This window comes from Schistocerca gregaria, chromosome 2 (genome assembly GCF_023897955.1).
Source record: "Schistocerca gregaria isolate iqSchGreg1 chromosome 2, iqSchGreg1.2, whole genome shotgun sequence".
In the NCBI taxonomy this organism is placed as follows: Eukaryota; Metazoa; Arthropoda; class Insecta; order Orthoptera; family Acrididae; genus Schistocerca; species Schistocerca gregaria.
This window is the reverse complement of record NC_064921.1, coordinates 34,013,972-34,036,804: the sequence shown is the minus strand read 5'-3', so window position 1 is coordinate 34,036,804 and position 22,833 is coordinate 34,013,972. Positions and strand designations below refer to the sequence as shown.

Below are 22,833 nucleotides of genomic sequence, written 5' to 3'. Positions count from 1 at the left end.
TACGTGATGTGATCACATGTCAGACTTAAGAGAGCAGATTTTGAAACAATCAAACCCATTATGTCAGAACATGGTGCAAATTCTCGGTTAACATGGTTCAGGTGCCGTAGCGACCGGTAAATTTGAACAGCCAAAAATTTGTCGTGTAGTTGTCCCTTGCTTACAACCAGCCCAGTAGGCAGCAACAGCTCACGTGCCCCATGCCATTTAATCAGATCTCTAAATAGTGTACAGCATTAAGTCATGCCCTCAGCGCTATTCACAGCACAAACAGCAAGACTGCCCATCCAGACAAACACAGTATTACACTTATGGCAGGAAAGACCACTTACAGTCCATATGTCTGCAACAAAACAAACATACGAATTCTGCCCACTCACAAAAATTTAGTCACAAGGCTAATGTAATCAATGCAGTGTATTCAAAGCCTACTGCAGGCATTAGCAAAACTAGCAAGCAAACCGTTTCTTCAGTGCTATACGAGTCCAATAAACTTTTCGTTCATTTGCTTCTTAGTGGAAACATTTGAAATTTCAGTTGGACGCGGGTTCCTCTGTTACATTGTTGGATTGTAACTGTTAGGCTTCCCATACCTGTTTATAACTAGCACTGACCTGATGGCATATGATGGAGAAGACATTCCCATTCTCGGAAAATGAACTTTGCCTGCCATGTATCACTTGCATACGCAAACTGTAACTTTTACTGTGCTACAATCATGTGGTTGTTAGAATATCTTTGGCCTTGATTCATTCGATTTGCTTAGCTGTCAAATTCAGGACAATGTGTTGTCAGAGACTCCATTCAATGCAAAAGTCAGTGTAGCTAGCTTGCTGAAAGAATTCCCTGAACTCCTTTCTGAAGGTTTAGGCAAGGCTAACAACTCAGCTGAATTTTTGCTGGGCCAGAACTGTCCCCATTGCATTACGGGACAAAGTCCCTCCTAAACTTGAAGAACTGTAAGATGGTGGAGCTATTGTGCCCATACAAACTAGTCAATGAACAAGTCCACTGGTTTTGCTCCCCAATACTTCAGGTCATATTTACACCTGTGTTGGCTTTAAGCCTACAGTCAACCCACAGACTGTGACTGATACTTATCCACTGTCACGTCCAAGGATCTTATGAACAGATTAGGCACTGGTTGCTACTTTTCAAAAACTGATTTGCAAGACGCATACCTTCAAATACCACTAGATGAAGAATCTTAAAAAGAGTGTGTTGAAACACACGTTGGTTGATTGCTGTAGACTCTTATAGCAAGTTTCCTTTTGCTATGCCAACTAACTCAACAAAGTCACATAGCACAATACAGGTGTTGTCTTCTATTTTTTGCCTCGAAGGTTTGCCTGAAGTCATTTTGTTGGACAACAACCCTCAGTTCATGTCAAATGAATTTGAAACATTCTAACTAAATGGCGTACAGCATCTAACTAGTGTACCATTCCATCCACAGTCAGATGGAGAAAGTGGAACATCTGTCAGAACACTGAAGCAGCAGATGTACAAACGACGCACTGCACACACGAGGGATCAAGCACTGCAACTGCTTCTTGCCTCCTACAGTTCGCATCCACAAGATAGACCATCACCGGCAGAATTCCTTAAACAGCTGCTGCCATTCGACACTGCTGCAAGAGCTCCACTCTCCTCAGAATCCAGCACCAAAGGAAGGCCACAAGTATAGCTTCATGCCACATGATATTGTGTTTTTCAGGATTTTTAGCAGCAGCAGACAGTGGACACGAGGCAAGATCCTTCATCAATTGCTGCTTGCATGTATTTCATTTTAGGTCAAGATGGAGTGCTGTGCCAGCATCACAATCAAATTCGCCACTTACATGTGCGCGGTGATCTTTCTGTATGTCTTCCCACAGATTCACGGGTCCCGAGAAAAATGCGGCCACAACAGCCATCAGAGGATGTCATCAGCACACCGCGGGATGACCCCATGGAGATGGAGCCTTTGCGTGCGCCACCTCCTCTCGTCCTACTGATGGAGCTAGGCCCACCCACACTGCAGCAGCCTATGCCTTCTACATATGGTGGATGCATACTCTTATGGACATTTTCCTGGGGACATTTCCACCAGAGTGAATACCAGATGGCAGGGTATGACTGATAGTCTGATGTCCCCTGCAGCCACAGCTTCCAGTCCATCAGAGCGCCCATGCTCCTGTCTTCCCTTCCATTGTTGAGATCCTTATACAGGGTGTATATGCAGACAAGGAAAAAAGAAAATCCTGGATTTTTCCCAGATCTTTCGGTTAAAAATAAACTTTCTCTTGGGTGAAAATACACTTTTTCCGTATTAAGTCACGGTATACTTTCCATTGAAACTGTAAAATTTATCGATCATTTGAATGGTTATGGTTTTATACAGCAGCTTTTAATTTCCCGGCACTTTAGAAAATGAAATACAGGGGGAAAAAAAACAAGTTTTGGAAAGCTCTTTAATGTGCGGCAACATGTACACTGGATATTTTTGTATTACGAAATTATAAATTCGCGTTCCACTAAACACCACATGTTACTTTCTGAAGGATTGAAATTGAAACTGTGGTGCGCTTTTGTAAGCCAGTCACATGATCTCACCAGCCAATAACAGTGGATATTCATAGCATAGGACACGTGATGTAGTCAGTCAATAGCAACATCACTTTCAAGTAATGCAAATACACAAACAGGAAAAGTTAATGGTTTAACTTAATACACATAGTGTTGCTACAAGAAAAGAAAAACTTTCATATATAATATTTGTCTCTAAGATTGATAAGCTACAAGAGAAGCTAAGCTTTTATATATAATGCTGATCATTTTTGTGTGTTTTACACTTTAAGATACATCACACAAATGTGCCAGTACAATGTTTAATACCGACATAAATCTCTCACCTTCTGGGCTTGAATGGCTTGTGATCAAAGAGTTGACTTTTAAATAAAAGTCAAATGCTCTGTGATTTAAGAAACTCATTGTACAGTCTTGCACATAGTTCATCTTGCGTAAAAGGAAATTTACTTCGAAAATAACACTTTTCAAACCACAATTCACAATATTTTCCTGTGATTTGTTAGAAATAGGTTTGTTCCAGCAGTTTCCAGAAAGTGCAACATAAGAGGTGTCACAGTGCTTGCACAGCTACAATGACGTAGGAAGCCCGTATGTCCGTATGTTTGAAAAAGTTAAAAGATCTTACATTATGTCATAAAAGAAACAAGACATCAGCGAATACTCCAAGAGAGTAGGAATTTCGTGAACCATACTGAAATGAATAATTCGTTTTAAAGTGCACATTCGTATGTCCAGATTCACAACAAAGTAGGCCTTGACCTGACATTAAGCTTTTCACTGTGGTTTTCAGGATGTAAATTTTCTTGGAATATGTGTATGTGTATGGTCTTCAGACCAGATACTGGTTTGATGCAGGTCTCCATGCTACTCTATCTGTTGAAAGCTCCTTCATCTCCCAATACCTACTGAACCTACATCCTTCTGAGTCTGTTTAGTGTATTCATCTCTTGGTCTCCCCCTATGATTTTTGCCCCCCAATACTAAATTGGTGATCCCTTGATGCCTTAGAATATGCCCTACCAACTGATCCCTTCTTCTAGTCAAGTTGTGCCACAACTTCCTCTTCTCTCCAATTCTGTTCAATACCTCCTCATTAGTTATGCGATCTACTCATCTAATCTTCAGCATTCTTCTTTTGCATCACATTTCGAAAGCTTCTATTCTCTTCTTATCTAAACTATTTATCATCCACGTTTCACACTTCCATACATGGCTACACTCCATACAAATACTTTCAGAAACGACTTCCTGACACTTAAATCAATACTCAATGTTAACAAATTTCTCTTCTTGAGAAATGCTTTCTTTGCCATTACTACTCTACGTTTTATATTCTCTCTACTTCGACCATCATCAGTTATTTTGCTCCACAAACAGCAAAACTCATTTACTACTTTAAGCGTCTCATTTCCTAAACTAATTCCCTCAGCATCACCCAATTTAATTCGAGTACATTCCATTATCCTTGCTTTGCATTTGTTGGTATTTATCTTATATCCTGCTTTCAAGACACTGTCCATTCCATTCAACTGCTCTTCCAAGTCCTTTGCTGTCTCTGACAGGACTAGAATGTCATCGGTGAACCTCAAATTTGTTATTTCTTATCTATTGATTTCAATTCCTATTCCAAATTTTTCTTTTGTTTCCTTTACTGCTTGCTCAATATACAGATTGAATAATATCTAGGATTGGCTACAACCCTGTCTCACTCCCTTCCCAACCACTTCCCTTTCGGCCTCCCCCCCCTCCCACCCATTCTTCCATTCTTATAACTGCCATCTGGTTTCTGTACAAATTGCAAATAGTATTTTGCTCCCTGTATTTTACCCCTGCCATCTTCAGAATTTGAAAGAGAGTATTCCAGAAAATGTTGTCAAAAGCTTTCTCTAAGTCTACGAATGTTAGAAAGTTTGCCTTTCCTTAATCTAGTTTCTACGATAAGTTGTAGGGTCAGTATTGCCTCACGTGTTCCAACATTTCTACGGAATACAAACTGATCTTCCTCGAGGTCGGCTTCTACCAGTTTTCCCATTCGTCTGTAAAGAATTCGTGTGAGTATTTTGCAGCTGTGGCTTATTAAACTGATAGTTTGGTAATTTTCACATCTGTCAACACCCGCTTTCTTTGGAATTGGAATTATTATTTTCTTCTTGAAGTCTGATGGTATTTCGCCTGTCTGATACGTCTTGCTCACTAGATGGTAGAGTTTTGTTAGGCCTGGCTCTCCCAAGGCTGTCAGTAGTTCTAATGGAATGTTGTCTACTCCCTGGGCCTTGTTTTGACTTAGGCCTTTCAGTGCTCTGTCAAACTCTTCACGCAGTACCATATCTCCCATTTCATCTTCATCAACATTCTCATCCATTTCTAATATTGTCCTCCAGAACATCGCCTTGTATAGAAGATGGAAAAAACTAGTTGAAACTGATCTCGGAGAAGTTCATATTTGATTCCGTAGAAAGGTAGAAACATGCAAGGCAGCACTGACCCTATAACATACCTTAGAAGATACACACATCAAAACAAGGTTTGCATCACCTTGGTTCTCAGAGTTGCAGAACCTGTATAGGAAATTGGACTGGAGATCATCATAAACATCATTTCCATCCATTTTATTGCTCATGAAAACCACACATTGCACGTTGTAGCACCATACAGAAAGAACTTCAGGATTGGTGGTCCAGATTGCTGTACACACTAGTAGCTCTAATACCCTTTAGCACATCCTCTTGCATTTATGCATGCCTGTATTCATTGTGGAATACTATCCACAAGTTCATCAAGGCACTGTTGGTTCCGACTGTACCACTCCTCAATGGCGATTCATTGTAGATCCCACAGAGTTGTTGGTGGGTCTTGCTGTCCATAAACAGCCATTTTCAATCTGTTCCAGGCATGATCGATAGGGTTCTTGTCTCGAGAACATGCTGGCCAGTTTAGGAGAGTGATGTCATTATCCTGAAGGAAGTCATGGAAGTAATTCACAAGATGTAGATGTTGGGGGTGCAAATTGTCATCCATGAAGACAAATGCCTCGCCAATATGCAGCTGACATGGTTGCACTATCAGAGGATGGCATTCACGTATCGCACAGCTGTTATCACGCCTTCCATGACCAACAGTGGCATACATAAGCCCCACATAATGCCACCCCAAAACAGTAGGGAACCTCCACCTTGCTGCACTCACTGGACAGTGTGTCTAAGGCATTCAGCCTGACCAGGTTGACAGAAACATGTCTCTGACTATTGTCTGGTTGAAGAGAACATGATGCCAATCCTAAGTGGTCAATTTGGCATGTTGCTGGGCCCATCTCTTCCGCACTGCATGGTATCACGGTTGCAAAGATGGACGTCGCCATGGACATCAGGAATGAAATTGCACATCAGGAAGCTTATTATGCACAGTTTGAGTCATAACATGACCTCCTGTGGCTGCACGAAAAGCATTATTCAACAGGGTTCCTCTGACACATAATCTGTATTTAGCGGTCATCCACTGCAGTAATAGCCCTTGGGCGGCCTCAGCGAAACATATCATCGACAGTTCCTGTCTCTCTCTGTACCTCTTCCATGTCCGAACAACATCGCTTTGGTTCCCTCTGAGGTGACTGGACACTTACCTTGTTCAGAGGCCTTCCTGGCACAAAGTAACAATGCGGATGTGGTTGAACTGCGGCATTGACCATCTACGCATGGTTGAACTACAGACAACACAAGCCATGTACCTCCTTCCTGGTGGAATGAATGGAACTGATCGGCTGTTGGACCCCTCCATTTAATAGGCGTTGCCATGCATGGTAGTTTACATCTTTGTTCAGGCTTAGTGACATCTCTGAACAGTCAAAGAGACTGTGTCTGTGATACAATATCCACAGTCAACATCTGTCTTCAGGAGTTCTGAGAACCGGGTCGATGCAAAACTTTTTTTTGATGTGTGTAGTATAAGGAAAGGCAAACCTAAGTTTATAGCAGTTATAGACTTAGAGAAAACGTTTGACAATTTTGACTGGAATACTCTCTTTGAAATTCTCAAAACAGCTGGGGTAAAATACAGGGAGTGATAGGTTATTTACAACTTGTACAGAAGCCATACAGCATTTATAAGAGTTGAGGGGCAAGAAAAGGAAGCACTGGTTCAAAAGTTAGTGAGACAGACTTTGTGCATTATTGCAAATGTTATTCCACCTGTACATTGAGCAAGCAGTAAAGGAAACCAAAGAAAAATTATGAGTAGGAATTAAAGTTCTGGGAGAAGAAATAAAACTTCGAGGTTTGTTGATGACATTGGAATTATGTTAGAGACAGCAAAGGGCTAGGAAGTGCAACTTAACAGAATCAACAGTGTCTTAAAAGGAGGATATACGATGAACATCAAGTAAAGAAAAACAAGGATAATGGAAATAGGAAATAATTGTTTCTTCAGTATAGACAATCCTAAGTCTCTGCTATTCTATTCACTAGTCTTGAAGCTACTACTGAACTCGGCCATGACCAATTGGGCGTGGCGCTTATGTCCTCTTCACACAGGGGCAACAGCTGTCACGTTGTCATCCTGGAGAGGGGTAGGTCAGTATGCAATTGGCTGACATATTCTCACAGCCACCTCTACTCTATCGCTCCTGAATTAATTGATCTATTAGCACTAGTACTGTCACACAACTACTTTTCCTTTAATAACAAAATGTATCAGCAGAAAGATGGCCTGGCTATGGGTAGCTGCCTCGCCAGTTTTCATCAATAACTTAGTATATAAATTTTTTTAAAGGAAACCCCCAGATAGTAAACAAGGTAATTTGTTACAAAAGGTATGTTGATGATATAATAATCTTATTTGATGGCACAGCAGAAGTAATTGATAACCTTGCAAAAGAAATGAATAAAATGCATCAGAACATCATTTCACTGTAGAACACCAAACAGAAGTAGGTTTAAATTTTCTGGATCTCTGCATAAGTAGCCCCAACAACAAACACAAATTTCAAGGATACAGGAAACCAACATACACAGATGACACAATTAGTAAATCATCCTGCCACCCGGATAAACATGAGATGGCTTCATACAGAGCAATGCTAAACAGAATGCACAAAATACCACTAGAACCAGCTGACCAAATCGAAAAACTAAACACCATCAAAGCAATTGCTTACAATAATGGTTACAATCCAAAATTAATAGATGAACTAAACTCTAAGATAGATCCCCACATTACCAAATACAATAACAATACAGCATTAAAGAATACCACAACAAAGCCAAAAGAAAAATATGTAAGCTTGCCATTTGTAGGAAAACAAATGGTGAGAGACATACGAGAAGAAAAATAACACAAAATAGCAATTTATACAACAGGGTGTATATGTGTAGCCCTTTTTTCCACAGGAAAATACTCTTCTTCCAAGGTGAAAATACCCCCTTTTCCATAACAACATCACTTTTAAGAAGGGTCAACACACAAGTAGAAAAAGTTAATGATTTAAATTAATGTACGTAGTGTAGAGCAAGAAAAGCTAAGCTTTCACTTAATTGTTCTTTTCAGCAGATGTTATACTTTAAGATATATCACCTAAATGTGCCAATAAATTTTAAACAATAGTTTGGGCTCGAAATTATTCTAAATGGCTGGGACTCAAAGTGTCAAGTTTGAAATGACCCGGTTTCATTTCGGCAGGTGCCAGAGAGCACCAGAAAACAGGTGTTACTCTGCGTGAGCAGTTACTGTGTCATACGAAGCCTGTATGTTTGTAAACATAGAGCATTAAGAGATATTACATGATGTCATAAAAGAAATATGACATAGAGGATACTCTAAGATCATAGGAATTTCGTAAACCATACTAGAATGCAAAATTTGGCTTAAAGGACACTTTCATACATCCAGATTCACAATGAAGTAGGTTCCCACCTGACATTGTGCTTTTCAGGATGCAAAATTTCTTGGAGTATGCGTGCCGTATTGTCTCATGCTTGGTTTTTTATTATGGCATAATGTCATACATGCCGGAAGATGAAAATGTGCACTTAAAATTGAGTGAACCGTTGAAACTAGCCAATACTGAGGTATGAAATACTTCGTTTCTTATAAACTGACTGCTTCTGTGAAAAAGATTAATCAGAACCAGATTTATTTAGCAAAATGACAAAAATAACTTCAATGTTCTGTAAGGCAATTAATGCTTGACTACCAAAAATGTGGAAAGAAAATAAGACAACTGAAACCAATATCTTTGCTTTCCATACTTATGTGAATGCATTTAATTCACTTGATAGTTCTTGGTCACAGAAATCCATTATGTTTTCAATTGATGTTTGAACTGTAAATGAAAAGGAAACAACAAAATCACTAAACATAAACAGGGTCACTATCCCCCTGCCAATTACAACCCATCGTGCTCTGTGAGTGACTTCCATCCAGAAAAGGGATGTACCGCAGGGAAACTTTTCAACATGGATTTGAATACTTAGGACTTATCACAAACTTTTTTTTTTCATTTTTACTGGAACTTAACTAAACTCAGTCCAAATAGGCCTTGGAAGGCCCAATGGTACCGAACAGCCACCGTGTCATCCTCAGCCCTCAGGTGCCAGTGGATGCGGATATAGAGCAGCGTGTGGTCAGCACACCACTCTCCTGGTCGTGTGCCAGTTTACGACACCAGAGCTGCTACTTCTCAATCGAGCAGCTCCTTAGTTTGCCTCACAAGAGCTGACTGCACCCCACTTGCCAAAAACCCTCGGCAGACTGGATGGTCATCCGTCCGAGTGCTAATCCAGCCTGACAGCACTTAACTTCAGTGATCTGACAGCACTGAAGCAAGGCTATAGACTTTTGTCGAAAGCATGTTGTTGTTGTTGTTGTTGTTGTTGTCTTCAGTCCTGAGACTGGTTTGATGCAGCTCTCTATGCTACTTTATCCTGTGAAAGCTTCATCATCTCCTAGTACTTACTGCAACCTACATCCTTCTGAATCTGCCTACTGTATTCATCTCTTGGCCTTCCTCTATGATTTTTACCCTTCACGCTGCCCTCCAATACTAAATTGGTGATCCCTTGATGCCTCAGAACATGTCCTACCAACTGATCCCATTTTCTAGTCAAGTTGTGCCACAAACTCCTCTTCTCCCCCCTCATTAGTTATGTGATCTACCCATCTAATTTTCAGCATTCTTCTGTACCACGACATTTTGAAAGCTTCTATTCTCTTCTTGTCCAAACTATTTATCATGCAAGTTTCACTTCCATGCATAGCTACACTCCATACAAATACTTTCAGAAACGACTTCCTCACACTTAAATCTATATTCGATGTTAACAAATTTCTCTTCTTCAGAAACGCTTTCCTTGCCATTGCCAGTCGACATTTTATATCCTCACTACTTCGACCATCATCAGTTATTTTGCTCCCCAAATAGCGAAACACCTTTACCACTATTAAAAGTCTCATTTCCTAATCTAATTTCCTCAGCATCACCAGACTTAATTCGACTACATTCCATTATCCTCATTTTACTTTTGTTGATCTTCATCTTATATCTTCCTTTCAAGACACTGTCCATTCCATTCAACAGCTCTTCCAAGACCTTTGCTGTCTCTGACAGAATTACAATGTCATCAGTGAACCTCAATGTTTTTATTTCTTCTCCATGGATTTTAATACCTACTCTGAATTTTTCTTTTGTTTCCTTTACTGCTTGCTCAATATACAGATTGAATAACATCGGGGACAGGCTACAACCCTGTCTCACTCCCTTCCCAAACGCTGATTTCCTTTCATGCCCCTCGACTGTTATATAACTGCCATCTGGTTTCTGTAAAAATTGTAAATTGCTTTCGCTCCCTGTATTTTACCCCTGCCACCTTCAGAATTTGAAAGAGAATATTCCAGTCAACATTGTCAAAAGCTTTCTTTAAGTCTACAAATGCCAGAAATGTAGGTTTGCCTTTCCTTAATCTATTTTCTAAGATAAGTCGTAGGGTCAGTATTGCCTCACGTGTTCCAACATTTCTGCGGAATCCAAACTGATCTTCGCCGAGGTCAGCTTCTACCAGTTTTTCCATTCATCTTTAAAGAATTCAAGTGATTGTTTGGTAATTTTCACATCTGTCAACACCTGCTTTCTTTGGGATTGTATTTATTATATTCTTCTTGAAGCCCGAGGGTATTTCACCTGTCTCATACATCTTGCTCACCAGATGGTAGGGTTTAGTCAGGACTGGCTCTCCCAAGGCTGTCAGTAGTTCTAATGGAATGTTGTCTACTCTTGGGGCCTTGTTTTGACTCAGGTCTTTCAGTGCTTTGTCAAACTCTTCACGCAATATCGTATCTCCCATTTCATCTTCATCTACATCCTCTTCCATTTCCATAATACTGTCCTCAAGTACATCACCATTGTATAGACCCTCTATATACTCCTTCCACCTTTCTGCTTTCCCTTCTTTGCTTAGAACTGGGTTTCCATCTGAGCTCTTGATATTCATACAAGTGGCTCTCTTTTCCCCAAAGGTCTCTTTAATTTTCCTGTAGGCAGTATCTATCTTACCCCTAGTGAGATAAGTTTCTACATCCTTACATTTGTCCTCTAGCCATACCTGCTTAGCCATTTTACACTTCCTGTCGATCTCATTTTGAGACGTTTCTATTCCTTTTTGTCTGCTTCATTTACTGCATTTTTATATTTTCTCCTTTCTTCAATTAAATGCTGGAAGCATACTGAAAATGAAACCTGCTGAACAGTGGACACCTTTCAGCATAATGTTTATGCACAATTCACTTTTTTACTTAGTGCTCACTGAATGAATATTGCATTTCTTCTGAATGAGTTAATACTGCTCATAACAAATCCTTTGAAGAATATACATACGGGCGCACCGAAGTTAGAATTTCGAGCCTACATGAAGTTTGCAAACTGACACTACAGGTCAATCCAACTGTGTATTCCTGGGCTGAGAATATCCTTGGTGAGGCACAGAGTTGCCCCACATTGTAATACCGTGTGAGATAACAGAGGGAAAGAAAATAAAATATACAAATTTTGTGTTCTAGTATCAAAGACAGCTGGGATCATTACCATAGTTAACATAGCAACATTCAGTTCCTGCACAAGATCTCAAATGTGGCTTTACCAAGGAAAACTTTCACCTACTCTCAGTTCTAAGAATATAGAAAGGTAACTCCACTGACTGTTTGACCACCTTCAGATAATATAATTTTGCTTATACAACAGTTCTGTGTCAGTATCTGTATGCATTATGGTTTTCTGTATTTAAGTGTTATTCCGTTCTCTGAAAGTCACATACTGCTGTTGCTGAATGCCCTATTACACACATTGTGTGTTGTGTGCAAAAAGAACATTTTTACCCCCCCCCCCCTCCCCCCTCGGCCACTATCTGACACGTTTAGTCCAAGGAAAGCAACATATCCAAACTGTGGTATCTCTTCTTTACAGGACCACAGTATAATTCCAAACTCTTGTCTGCAAGGCAAACTTCTACTTTCTACTATCTACATAAGAAGTCAACCACTGTTTAGCTTTTCCCCTAACCCACAATGTTAAAACTTATGCAAAAATACTTCATGGTCAAACACAGTTAAATGTGTTTCTTAAACTGAACAAAATACCTACAGTTCTCCACCTATCATTTAGCCCTTATACTTTGTAAGAGGACCCAGTATATTGTCCTTGTGTGCAAGTGTTCAACAGGGGTTACATCAAGAGTGCCACAGGGAGTTGTGATAGAACTGTTGCTATTTTCTGTATACATAAAAGATCTGTCAGACAGGATGGGCAGCACTTTGCAGTTATTTGATGATGATGCTGTGGTGTATAGGAAGGTGTCAAATGTACATGACTGAAGGTTAATACATGATGACCTAGACGTAATTTCTAGTTTGTGTGATGAATGGCAGATGGTTCTTAATGTATAATGTAAGTTAATGAGGATGAGTAGGAAGTAAACAAACCTGTAATGTTCAGACACAGCCCTAAATGACACAGTCATGTCGTTAAATATCTGGCTGCAATGCTGTGAAGCAATATGAAATGGAATGAGCATGTGAGGATTGTGATAGGGAAGCTGAATGGTCGACTTCAGTTTACTGGAAAGGGTGGTTCATCTACAAAGGAGACACTAGTGCAACCTATTCTTGGAGAATGGCTTGAGCGTTTGCAATTTGCACCAGGTAGGATTGAAAGAAGACATCGAAGCAACTCATAGGTGAACTGCTAGATTAGTTACCAGTATGTTTGATCAGCATGCAGGTGTTGTGGATATGCTTAGGAGCTTAAGTAGAAATCTCTGGAGGGAAGAAGACACACATTTTAAAGAATACTACAGAGAAGTTTAGAAAACTGGTATTTGATGCTGAGTGCAGAATGATCCTATAGGGACCATGAAGATTAGAAATGAAAAATTAGATCAAACAATGGAAAATCCAGGATGGAATGTAACACTATTATGAAAAGGACTGTTGGTATTCACCATATAGCAGAGATGCTGAATCGCACATACGCGAGACAAAAAGACTGTCACAAATAAAGCTTCGGGCCAGTAAGGCCTTCATCAAAAATAGACGACAGAGACACATCCATGCACGCACGCAAGGGCACACACACACACACACACACACACACACACACACACACACACACGACTGCAGTCTCACAGTCTCAGGCAACTGAAGCCGCAGTGCAAGCAGCAGCAATAGCGCATGATGGGAGTGGCGACTGGGTGGAGGTAAGGAGGAGGCTGGGGTGGGGAGAGGAGCAGGATAGTGGGGTAGGGGTGGCGGACAGTGCAGTGCTACTGGGGAGCATTCAGGGATGATGTGGAGAGAGGGTGGGCAGTTATGTGCAGTCAGAAGGTTAGACAGATGGTGTGGAGAGGTGGGGAGAAGGGAGGGGGGGATAGTGGGAGAGGAGAAAAGTAGAAAGAGTACGTGAGATGGTGGAATGAGGGCTGTGTATTGCTGGAATGGGAACAGGGAAGGGGTTGGATGAGTGAGGACAATGACTAGGTCAGGAGGGTTAGGGGAACGTAGGATATACTGCAGGGGAAGTTCCCACCTGTGCAGTTCAGAAAAGCTGGTATTGGTGGAGAGGATCCATATGGCAGTGGCTGTGAAGCAGTCATTGAAATGAAGGGTGTCATGGTTGGCAGTGTGCTCAGCAACAAGATGGTCAATTTATTTCTTGGCCCCATTTTGTCAGTGGCCATTCATAAGCACAGATAGCTTGTCATGCAATCAATGACTTGAATTATCCTCCCAACATTGTGCAAAAGCAAATCTCTCGTGCCTTATCTTTCCAGTCTCCCACCACCTACCAAAGTCCCACCATCTGGCCACAGAGGAACATTGCCATCATAACTCAGTACCACCCAGGACTGGAGCAGCTGAATTAGATTCTCCACCAGGGTTTCAACGAAGTCTTGTCATGCCTGAAATGAAAAATGTGCTGTCCACTATCCTTTCCACCACTCCCACAGTGGTATTCCACCATCCACTGAACCAACACAATATACTCGTCCATTCCTACACAATTCCTGTTCCCAACCTGTTACCTAGTGGCTCATACTCCTGTAACAGACCTAGACACAAGACCTGTCCCATACATCCTCCCACCACCAACTACTCCAGTCCAGTCACAAACATCACCTATCCCATCAAAGACCAGGCTACTTGTGAAACCAGTCATGAGATCTTCAAGCTAAGCTGCAACCACTGTGCTGCTTTCTATGTGGGAATGACAACCAACCAGCTGTCTGTACTCGTGAATGGCCACCAACAAACGGTGGCCAAGAAACCTGTGGACCACCCTGTTGCTTAGCATGCTGCCAAACATGAAATCCTTCATTTCAATGACTGCTTCACAGCCAGTGCTTTATGGATCCTTCCCACCAATGCCAGCCTTTCTGTACTGCCCAGGTGGGAATTGTCCCTACAATATATTGTACATTCCCATAGCCCTCTTACCCTCAACCTCCATTAGTCATTGTCCTCATCCATCCAGCCCCTTCCCTGTTCCCATTCCAGTACTACACAGCCCTCATTCCACCTTTGCACCCAGCCCTTTTACTTCTCACCCCTCTCTTTGTCTAACCACCCGACTGCACGTAATTGTCCACCCTCTCTCCACATTGTCCCTGCGCAATCCCCAGCAGTACTGTACTATCTGCCACTCCTACCCTACTATGCCTCCCCCTCCCCACTCCAGCCTCCTTCTTAGCCCCACCCAGTCGCCACTCACATCATGCACTGGTGATGCTTCTTGCAGTGTAGCTTCAGTTGCCTGAGACTCCGATCATGTGTGTGTTAGTTACATTTGTGTGCACGCGCGGATGTGTGTGTGTGTGTGTGTGTGTGTGTGTGTGTGTGTGTGTGTGTGTGTTTGGATCTAATGGGTGCTTAATGGTGAGTTTATCAGTACCCTTACACTCATTACAACAAACAAATGTGGGTAAAATCTCCAAAATATTGCACAAAGTAAGGAGTAAATCTATAAAAGGACATTCAATCACTCACTTCCACCTCACTTGCCTCTCACACACCTGAAGACAACTGAGAAAGGGTGGAAGATGCTACACCTTGGACTAAAACTAATATAAAACTGCAGAATACCTAAAACAGTGACATAGAGAAATGTAACTGGCTGACCACATACACAAAACTATGGGTGAGTCAGTCATTGAAATCATCTCCATACACTTTTCGGATACAATTTGAATGAATCACAAAACATAGGGGAATCAGCAAAATGCCGCATGTAATGAGAAGAATGGGCAAGGAGCACTACGTTAGTAGTGTGTGGATAAGCTGAGAATTTAGGTCTGTTGGGAAGCCTGCTAGGATAGTGTGTGAAGTTCTGGTGACCACTGTGTCTGGATGGCACACATTTTCAACTTTCTCCATTGGTTTAAATCAATACCCGCACACAGTCATTGTTTGCAATTCCTTTGTGCCATTTATCTTAGCTTGTTACCTGTAGCTGCATATAATGCAGCTATCAAGAGTTCAGCTTTTACCTGTGTCAATAAAATTTTGATCTAACTTGCTGCCTATTGGCAAGAAGTGATTATTAAATATTGTGCACAACTATGACAGATCACTTACAGTTTCATTCTCACACAAGAGAGGTGTAATATATTGAGACCCACATTCGGCCTGACACTTCTTTCACAACTGACCACGTAGTTTTAATTGTGTTCTGAGAGCATTCTATTCTCTTTGAGTAATGAACTGTTTAAACTTGTCTTATGCCATTACAGGGTGTTACAAAAAGGTATGGCCAAAATTTTTGAGAAACATTCCTCACACACAAAGAAAGAAAATACACTCCTGGAAATGGAAAAAAGAACACATTGACACCGGTGTGACAGACCCATCATACTTGCTCCGGACACTGCGAGAGGGCTGTACAAGCAATGATCACACGCACGGCACAGCGGACACACCAGGAACCGCGGTGTTGGCCGTCGAATGGCGCTAGCTGCGCAGCATTTGTGCACCGCCGCCGTCAGTGTCAGCCAGTTTGCCGTGGCATACGGACCTCCATCGCAGTCTTTAACACTGGTAGCATGCCGCGACAGCGTGGACGTGAACCGTATGTGCAGTTGACGGACTTTGAGCGAGGGCATATAGTGGGCATGCGGGAGGCCGGGTGGACGTACCGCCGAATTGCTCAACACGTGGGGCGTGAGGTCTCCACAGTACATCGATGTTGTCGCCAGTGGTCGGCGGAAGGTGCACATGCCCGTCGACCTGGGACCGGACCGCAGCAACGCACGGATGCACACCAAGACCCTAGGATCCTGCACAGTGCCGTAGGAGACCGCACCGCCACTTCCCAGCAAATTAGAGACACTGTTGCTCCTGGGGTATCGGCGAGGACCATTCGCAACCGTCTCCATGAAGCTGGGCTACGGTCCCGCACACCGTTAGGCCGTCTTCCGCTCACGCCCCAACATCGTGCACCCCGCCTCCAGTGGTGTCGTGACAGGCGTGAATGGAGGGACGTATGGAGACATGTCGTCTTCAGCGATGATAGTCGCTTCTGCCTTGGTGCCAATGATGATCGTATGCGTGTTTGGCGCCATGCAGGTGAGCGCCACAATCAGGACTGCATATGACCGAGACACACAGGGCCAACACCCGGCATCATGGTGTGGGGAGCGATCTCCTACACTGGCCGTACACCTCTGGTGATCGTCGAGGGGGCACTGAATAGTGCACGGTACATCCAAACCATCATCGAACCCATCGTTCTACCATTCCTAGACCGGCAAGGAAACTTGCTGTTCCAACAGGACAATGCACGTCCGCATGTATCACGTGCCACCCAACGTGCTCTAGAAGGTGTAAGTCAACTACCCTGGCCAACAAGATCTCCGGATCTGTCCCCCATTGAGCATGTTTGGGACTGGATGAAGCGTCGTCTCACGCGGTCTGCACGTCCAGCACGAACGCTGGTCCAACTCAGGCGCCAGGTGGAAATGGCATGGCAAGCCGTTCCACAGGACTACATCCAGCATCTCTACAATCGTCTCCATGGGAGAATAGCAGCCTGCATTGCTGCGAAAGGTGGATATACACTGTACTAGTGCCGACATTGTGCATGCTCTGTTGCCTGTGTCTATGTGCCTGTGGTTCTGTCAGTGTGATCATGTGATGTATCTGACCCCAGGAATGTGTCAATAAAGTTTCCCCTTCCTGGGACAATGAATTCACGGTGTTCTTATTTCAATTTCCAGGAGTGTATGTTATGTGGACATGTGTCTGGAAATGCTTACTTTCCATGTTAGAGCTCATTTTATTACTTCTCTTCAAATCACATTAATCTCGGAATGGAAACACACAGCAACAGAATGTACCAGCGTGACTTCAAACACTTTGTTACAGGAAATGTTCAAAACATCCTCCGTTAACGAAGATACATGCATCCACCCTCCATGGCATGGGATCCCTGATGCGCTGATGCAGCCCTGGAGAATGGCGTATTGTATCACAGCCGTCCACAATACGAACACAAAGAGTCTCTACATTTGGTACCGGGGTTGCATAGACAAGACCTTTCAAATGCCCCCATACATGAAAGTCAAGAGGGTTGAAGTCAGGAGAGCGTAGAGGCCATGGAATTGGTCCGCCTCTACAGATCCATTGGTCACCGAATCTGTTCTTGAGAAACATACGAACACTTTGACTGAAATTTGCAGGAGCTCCATCGTGCATGAACCACATGTTGTGTCGTACTTGTAAAGGCACATGTTCTAGCAGCACAGGTAGAGTATCCCGTATGAAATCATGGCGGTGAATCGAGGAAGTACGGTACATAATGACGAAAATAAAATGAGCTCTAACATGGAAATTAAGCGTTTCCGGACACATGTCCACATAACAACTTTTCTTTATTTGTGTGTGAGGAATGTTTCCTGAAAGTTTGGCCATACCATTTTGTCACACCCTGTATACAGCACTTTGCAGCATTGTCTGCAGTAAAATTCTGTTACCATTCTCTGACTGACCTTCACAATATGATACAGCTTGCATTTCCTGCTACATGATATTCTAAACGGGGAAGAGTTATCAAAGAAAGTAACACGTGTTTAAGGAAAATGACATTCGATTTGCTGTGCGATTATTTTTCCTGTATCTCACGTGGTGCATAAACTGACCTTTGAAATATAACTTAGATTGTAGTCTTAATGACATGTCTTTTTTTACTTATTGTTTTACCTCCGTATGGTCATGTAAGTACAGTTGCTTAATCTGCTACCAAAATAATTTTATGATTGTATACCAGTTAGCACATTTTATTAAAATTACAGATTTATATTTGTAATTGATGATGACATGAATACACAAGTGATCCTAGTAAATCTCACAGCAGCAGTGTACTCTGTGATATGTAATTTTGGACAGATGCACTTGGTGAAACATGTTGTAAATACTGGCTGTAGTTTTGACATGCCAATGCATCTTATGTCTACTGTCTAGGTAATTAAGATATGGAGTACTGTTATATCTCACACTGGCTGCTTATATGATCCTATATTGAGGTATTAATGATAATAATTCAACCTAAGTATTATATTAATGACATGTAAGTTAGTTCTGATAATGACAATATTACATAAAGGATAGAATGCTCCTTGACATACAGCGGAGATGCTAAGTCACTGATTGGTACAATAAAAAGACTGTCAAACAAGTAAGCTTTTGACCAAAGAGACCTTCATTTGAACAAACACAACTCACACTATCATGAGCACAGTTTCTGGATGCCAAGGCCAGATAGTCAATCATTCTCATGTGCCATTTCCAGATGGAACAGATAAGGGAGGAGCAGTTTTTGTTCCAGAAGTAACCCTCCACCATACACTGTCAGGTGGACGGCAAACGTAAATGTGAATAGGTTGTGCAGAACTAAACTGCTGATGTGTCTCATGGCACTGAGAAGTGGATCTGAGGATTGCTCAGCAGACAGTGGGTGAGAGACAATCAGGATTTAACATCTTGCTGATGATGCAACCGTTAGATACCAAGAAGCAGCTTTGACTTGGGAAGAATAAGGAAGAAAACTGAAAGCATACTTTCCAAAGGAGCTGTTTCAACAGGAGATTTGTGTAAACAGTAGAATGTGAATCTGGATGGCTGAATGAGGAACTGAACTCTAGTTCCCAAAAAAATACTGCACCAACGCAGAACGGACTGCAGTAGAAGTCACAATCGTGAAAGCATTAGAAAGAAATGGTGGTGGCTACCAGTGAACAGATAAAGGTACTTCTTTGCTCTATTCAAACAGATGGTAGCATGGACTGGCGGATTTAAAATTGTCAGCCACCAAAGAGCGATGTCTTCAGCATCTTTTCTCAAGATCTTGGTACCCTTGTCCATATAGTATCTCCTGTTAAAACATAAAGGAAAAGTCATATAACTACAGGCACTCATAAGAATGTTTCACATACATGCTCCATTATATCTGTTCATATTTCTGTCATATGTCAATGGTATTAATACAACAGCTGATGGCACAAATAAGGCTGGGCGATTTAGGGACTAACAGAATCGATGAGCCACCTAAAAACACATTAAAACTTTCATTTAATTAAATTTGGCAGGAGATCTGACACCACACAATACCAACTGTTTTCTTTCCACAGTATAGTTACTGGTTAAAAGTGGGAGTAAGTGCTTCAGCTGACCAAAGGCACTCATATAATCATACAAAACACATGACATTAAAAGGTGACAAACTGTGAGTGTGAAGCCACAAACACTGCATTCCATTTTATCTTCTTGCTGCAAAAGATAAGCATGTGTCACGGAGCTGTGATCGATGAGGACCATTTCATGCCTTCTTTGAGTTTGAAAGGAAATGTGGTGTGGTTGAATAGGATATTTGACCAGCCACAGACTGTTGCTGGTCACTTAACAGCCTCTGCCTTTCCCAATCAGATATCATTCTCTTTGTTATCCGCGACTGGATAGACTTTAGGGGGACATTATGACGAACTGTAGTGTTTTCCTGGCAGGTTGCTTTAGCCACTCCATTAGCTTTCTCATTCCCCTCAATTCCAATACATCCGTGTGTGCAACAGAAGGCTACCTCTTTCTTCTGCCTTTTCAGATGGTATGCAATATCCTTGACCATCTGTCTGAACTACCCCATCTGCTGGGTACATTTTCTAAATAACCGGTACAGCACTAAGAGAGTCGGTGCAAACAAAAGACTTCCCTACACTAAGAAATCTCATCTGCTCCAGTCTCTTGTTGACTGGCCACATCTGTGCAAGGTACACTGAGAACAATGTCGTAATGCAGTATTAGCAGATGATTAGGGATTTGTCGGAGCAACACTGGTACAAACTGCCAATAACCATTATGTGTGCAAAAGTGAATGTCAAATGGCTGATTATTATTATCACACCGAAAACAATATGGCCAAAACAACAAGTGAATAATTTTATTTACATCTCTCTTCTGCACTGGGAAGCTTTGTATTAAGGCCATTTTGTCTTGATCATAGGTCAAACGGGTTGATAGAAGGATGTAAAAGGCTAGTGTCCAGCCATGAAAGTACTTAAATTTTGACATTTTAATATAATGACTTATTACATATCATGATTAAATTGATGTGTATTAGTGATAGGCAAAAGCTAAACTATTACACAGCTATTTCAGAAAATGTAGTGACCCTTACACTGCATAATATAATGCTTCCAAAAACTCAGAACTTACTTTGTGGATCAATCATCAGTGGCCACCTTCTTGCTTTGCTAATTATTATGCCATTATCCACCGAAAAATTATCGACTGGTAACCCAGCAATATTCCATGCTCTAATTACAACTGGTTCTCCCAAAGTTGCAATAAGAGAAAAGTTTTGTGAGCATGGTATTCCCAGTTCTGTACAGGCTTTGTTCCACTCTCCTGTCAGTTCCTGAAACAACAGCTCTAGATGTTTAACTGTACTTATTATGAGCAACATAATTATCAGTGTCTCCTAAGAGCAATTATTATCATTACTTCAAACAATGGAAAATCCAGGCAGAATGTAACAATATTACAAAAAGGGGAAGTTGCTACTCACCATATAGCGGATATGCTGATTCGCAGATTGGGGCAACAAAAAGACTCTTACAATTAAAGCTTTCGGTAGTTAAGACCTTTGCCAACAATAGACAACAGAACACACACACACACACACACTTTGTGGATGTGCATGTGTGTCTGTCGTCTATTGTTGATGAAGGCCTTAATGGTTTAAAGCTTTAACTGTGTATTTTTGTGACCTGTCAAGTTGGAAGATGCAAAGATGATAGAATATTTCAATTTCCTTTTTCTGACCCCCAGTAATTGATGGGGGTTATTTAAATAAATGAAAATAAGCTAAATTCTCCTCTATTATAAAAGAAAACACTTCATGTGTCAGTTAAAGAATGTTAAGAAAAGTGAAGTTACTTTCTAATATAAAACCTATGATTCTTGTAAATAATCATGTAATTCTATGTCATATTCTATGTATATTATATAGACAATTAGACTATTGTGATGCAAGACATACCTTAACTGTATGAATGAATGGAGTGATACAGGTGGTTTACGACCATGAATTAAACAAGTATAAATGAACCACCTATAGCAGTGCAACAGTGCAGGACATCACTATCGAAGGTAAATGATGAAGGAAGCAGAGGTAACAAATTTACCCTGTCCTCGGTGGATATTTGTCATGGTGTGGATTGTACCAAATGCCTTCTTTGGACTCTGCAGTGAAGCAGGGTCTGTTAATGTTTATGAACTGGTAGACAGGACCTTATACGCTCCTTCATTGTGGCTGTGGCAGGAACAAGACACACACAAGGCCCCAATGCTATGCAGACACACTGACTGGCTCTAACACTGCACGACAGTTACACGCTAACAATGTGGAGTGGGGACTGAACTTAAATAATCAATACGCTCAATGTAGGGACAATATTAGGAAACTAATAATTGAAATAATAACAGTATAGAAAAGAAAAAAAAAAAGAAAAAATATTAAATTTTGTATATAAAAGAATTTTATAAAATCAATATTAAATAATGGGTAAAAGTTAAAAATGGAAATGCAAGCTTGATATGTGTAGGAGTACTAAAATATAAAATAAAAACTTATTAAGTCTAGCCAAACACTAAAGTGTATTGACTACCCTCCAGGCTGAGGACCCAATATAGAAATTGTAATGTAACATCTGCTCTGAGTAGTGAGTAAACAACCCATAAACAATCAAAAAAGTGCACAGCTATTGTATAATGTCGTCCAGTAAAGTGTGGACAATGCCAATATATAGTAGGGAAGGAGTTGTAGTATACTTAAACTTCAATACTTGAAAGACTGTAATTTTTTAAAATTGTTTTGTAATTTTTTAAACCGTTTCTCTTTATCACGATTTACAAGAAGGTAAAAGTAACGAGATTATACAACATGTGGAATAGAATCAATGTTATCTCACTAAGTTCATTCTTTTTAATGTTCATTTATTAACAGTTTTCTTTTATTAATCACTTGTCTTGCTTCAGATACATCCATGGTGAGATGTTTTATGCAGATCCATCTTTTGTGTGAATGAAAAAAATGTAAACCTGTATCAAAAAGTATTAAACACAATTTTTTGGATGTGAGGTCCACCAGTTATGCAAAACATTGTTTTTCTCAGTAACCAACCATGTTTCACCACCACTGTACCATCTTCAGTGGGTTTTCGTTTTTATTTATTCTTTGCATTT

The 22,833-nt window shown here is 41.2% G+C and overlaps 1 protein-coding gene across 1 annotated transcript in view; it reads right to left on the bottom strand.

The window, feature by feature from the left end:
• The window catches only part of LOC126336262 (dynein axonemal heavy chain 3), a 1,127,841-nt gene that overhangs the window by 249,471 nt on the left and 855,537 nt on the right, over positions 1-22,833 (bottom strand). Inside the window, exon 52 of the mRNA XM_049999758.1 lies at positions 20,803-21,004. Coding sequence (XP_049855715.1) covers positions 20,803-21,004 — 202 coding nt within the window. The remainder of the gene's footprint in view (positions 1-20,802; positions 21,005-22,833) is intronic.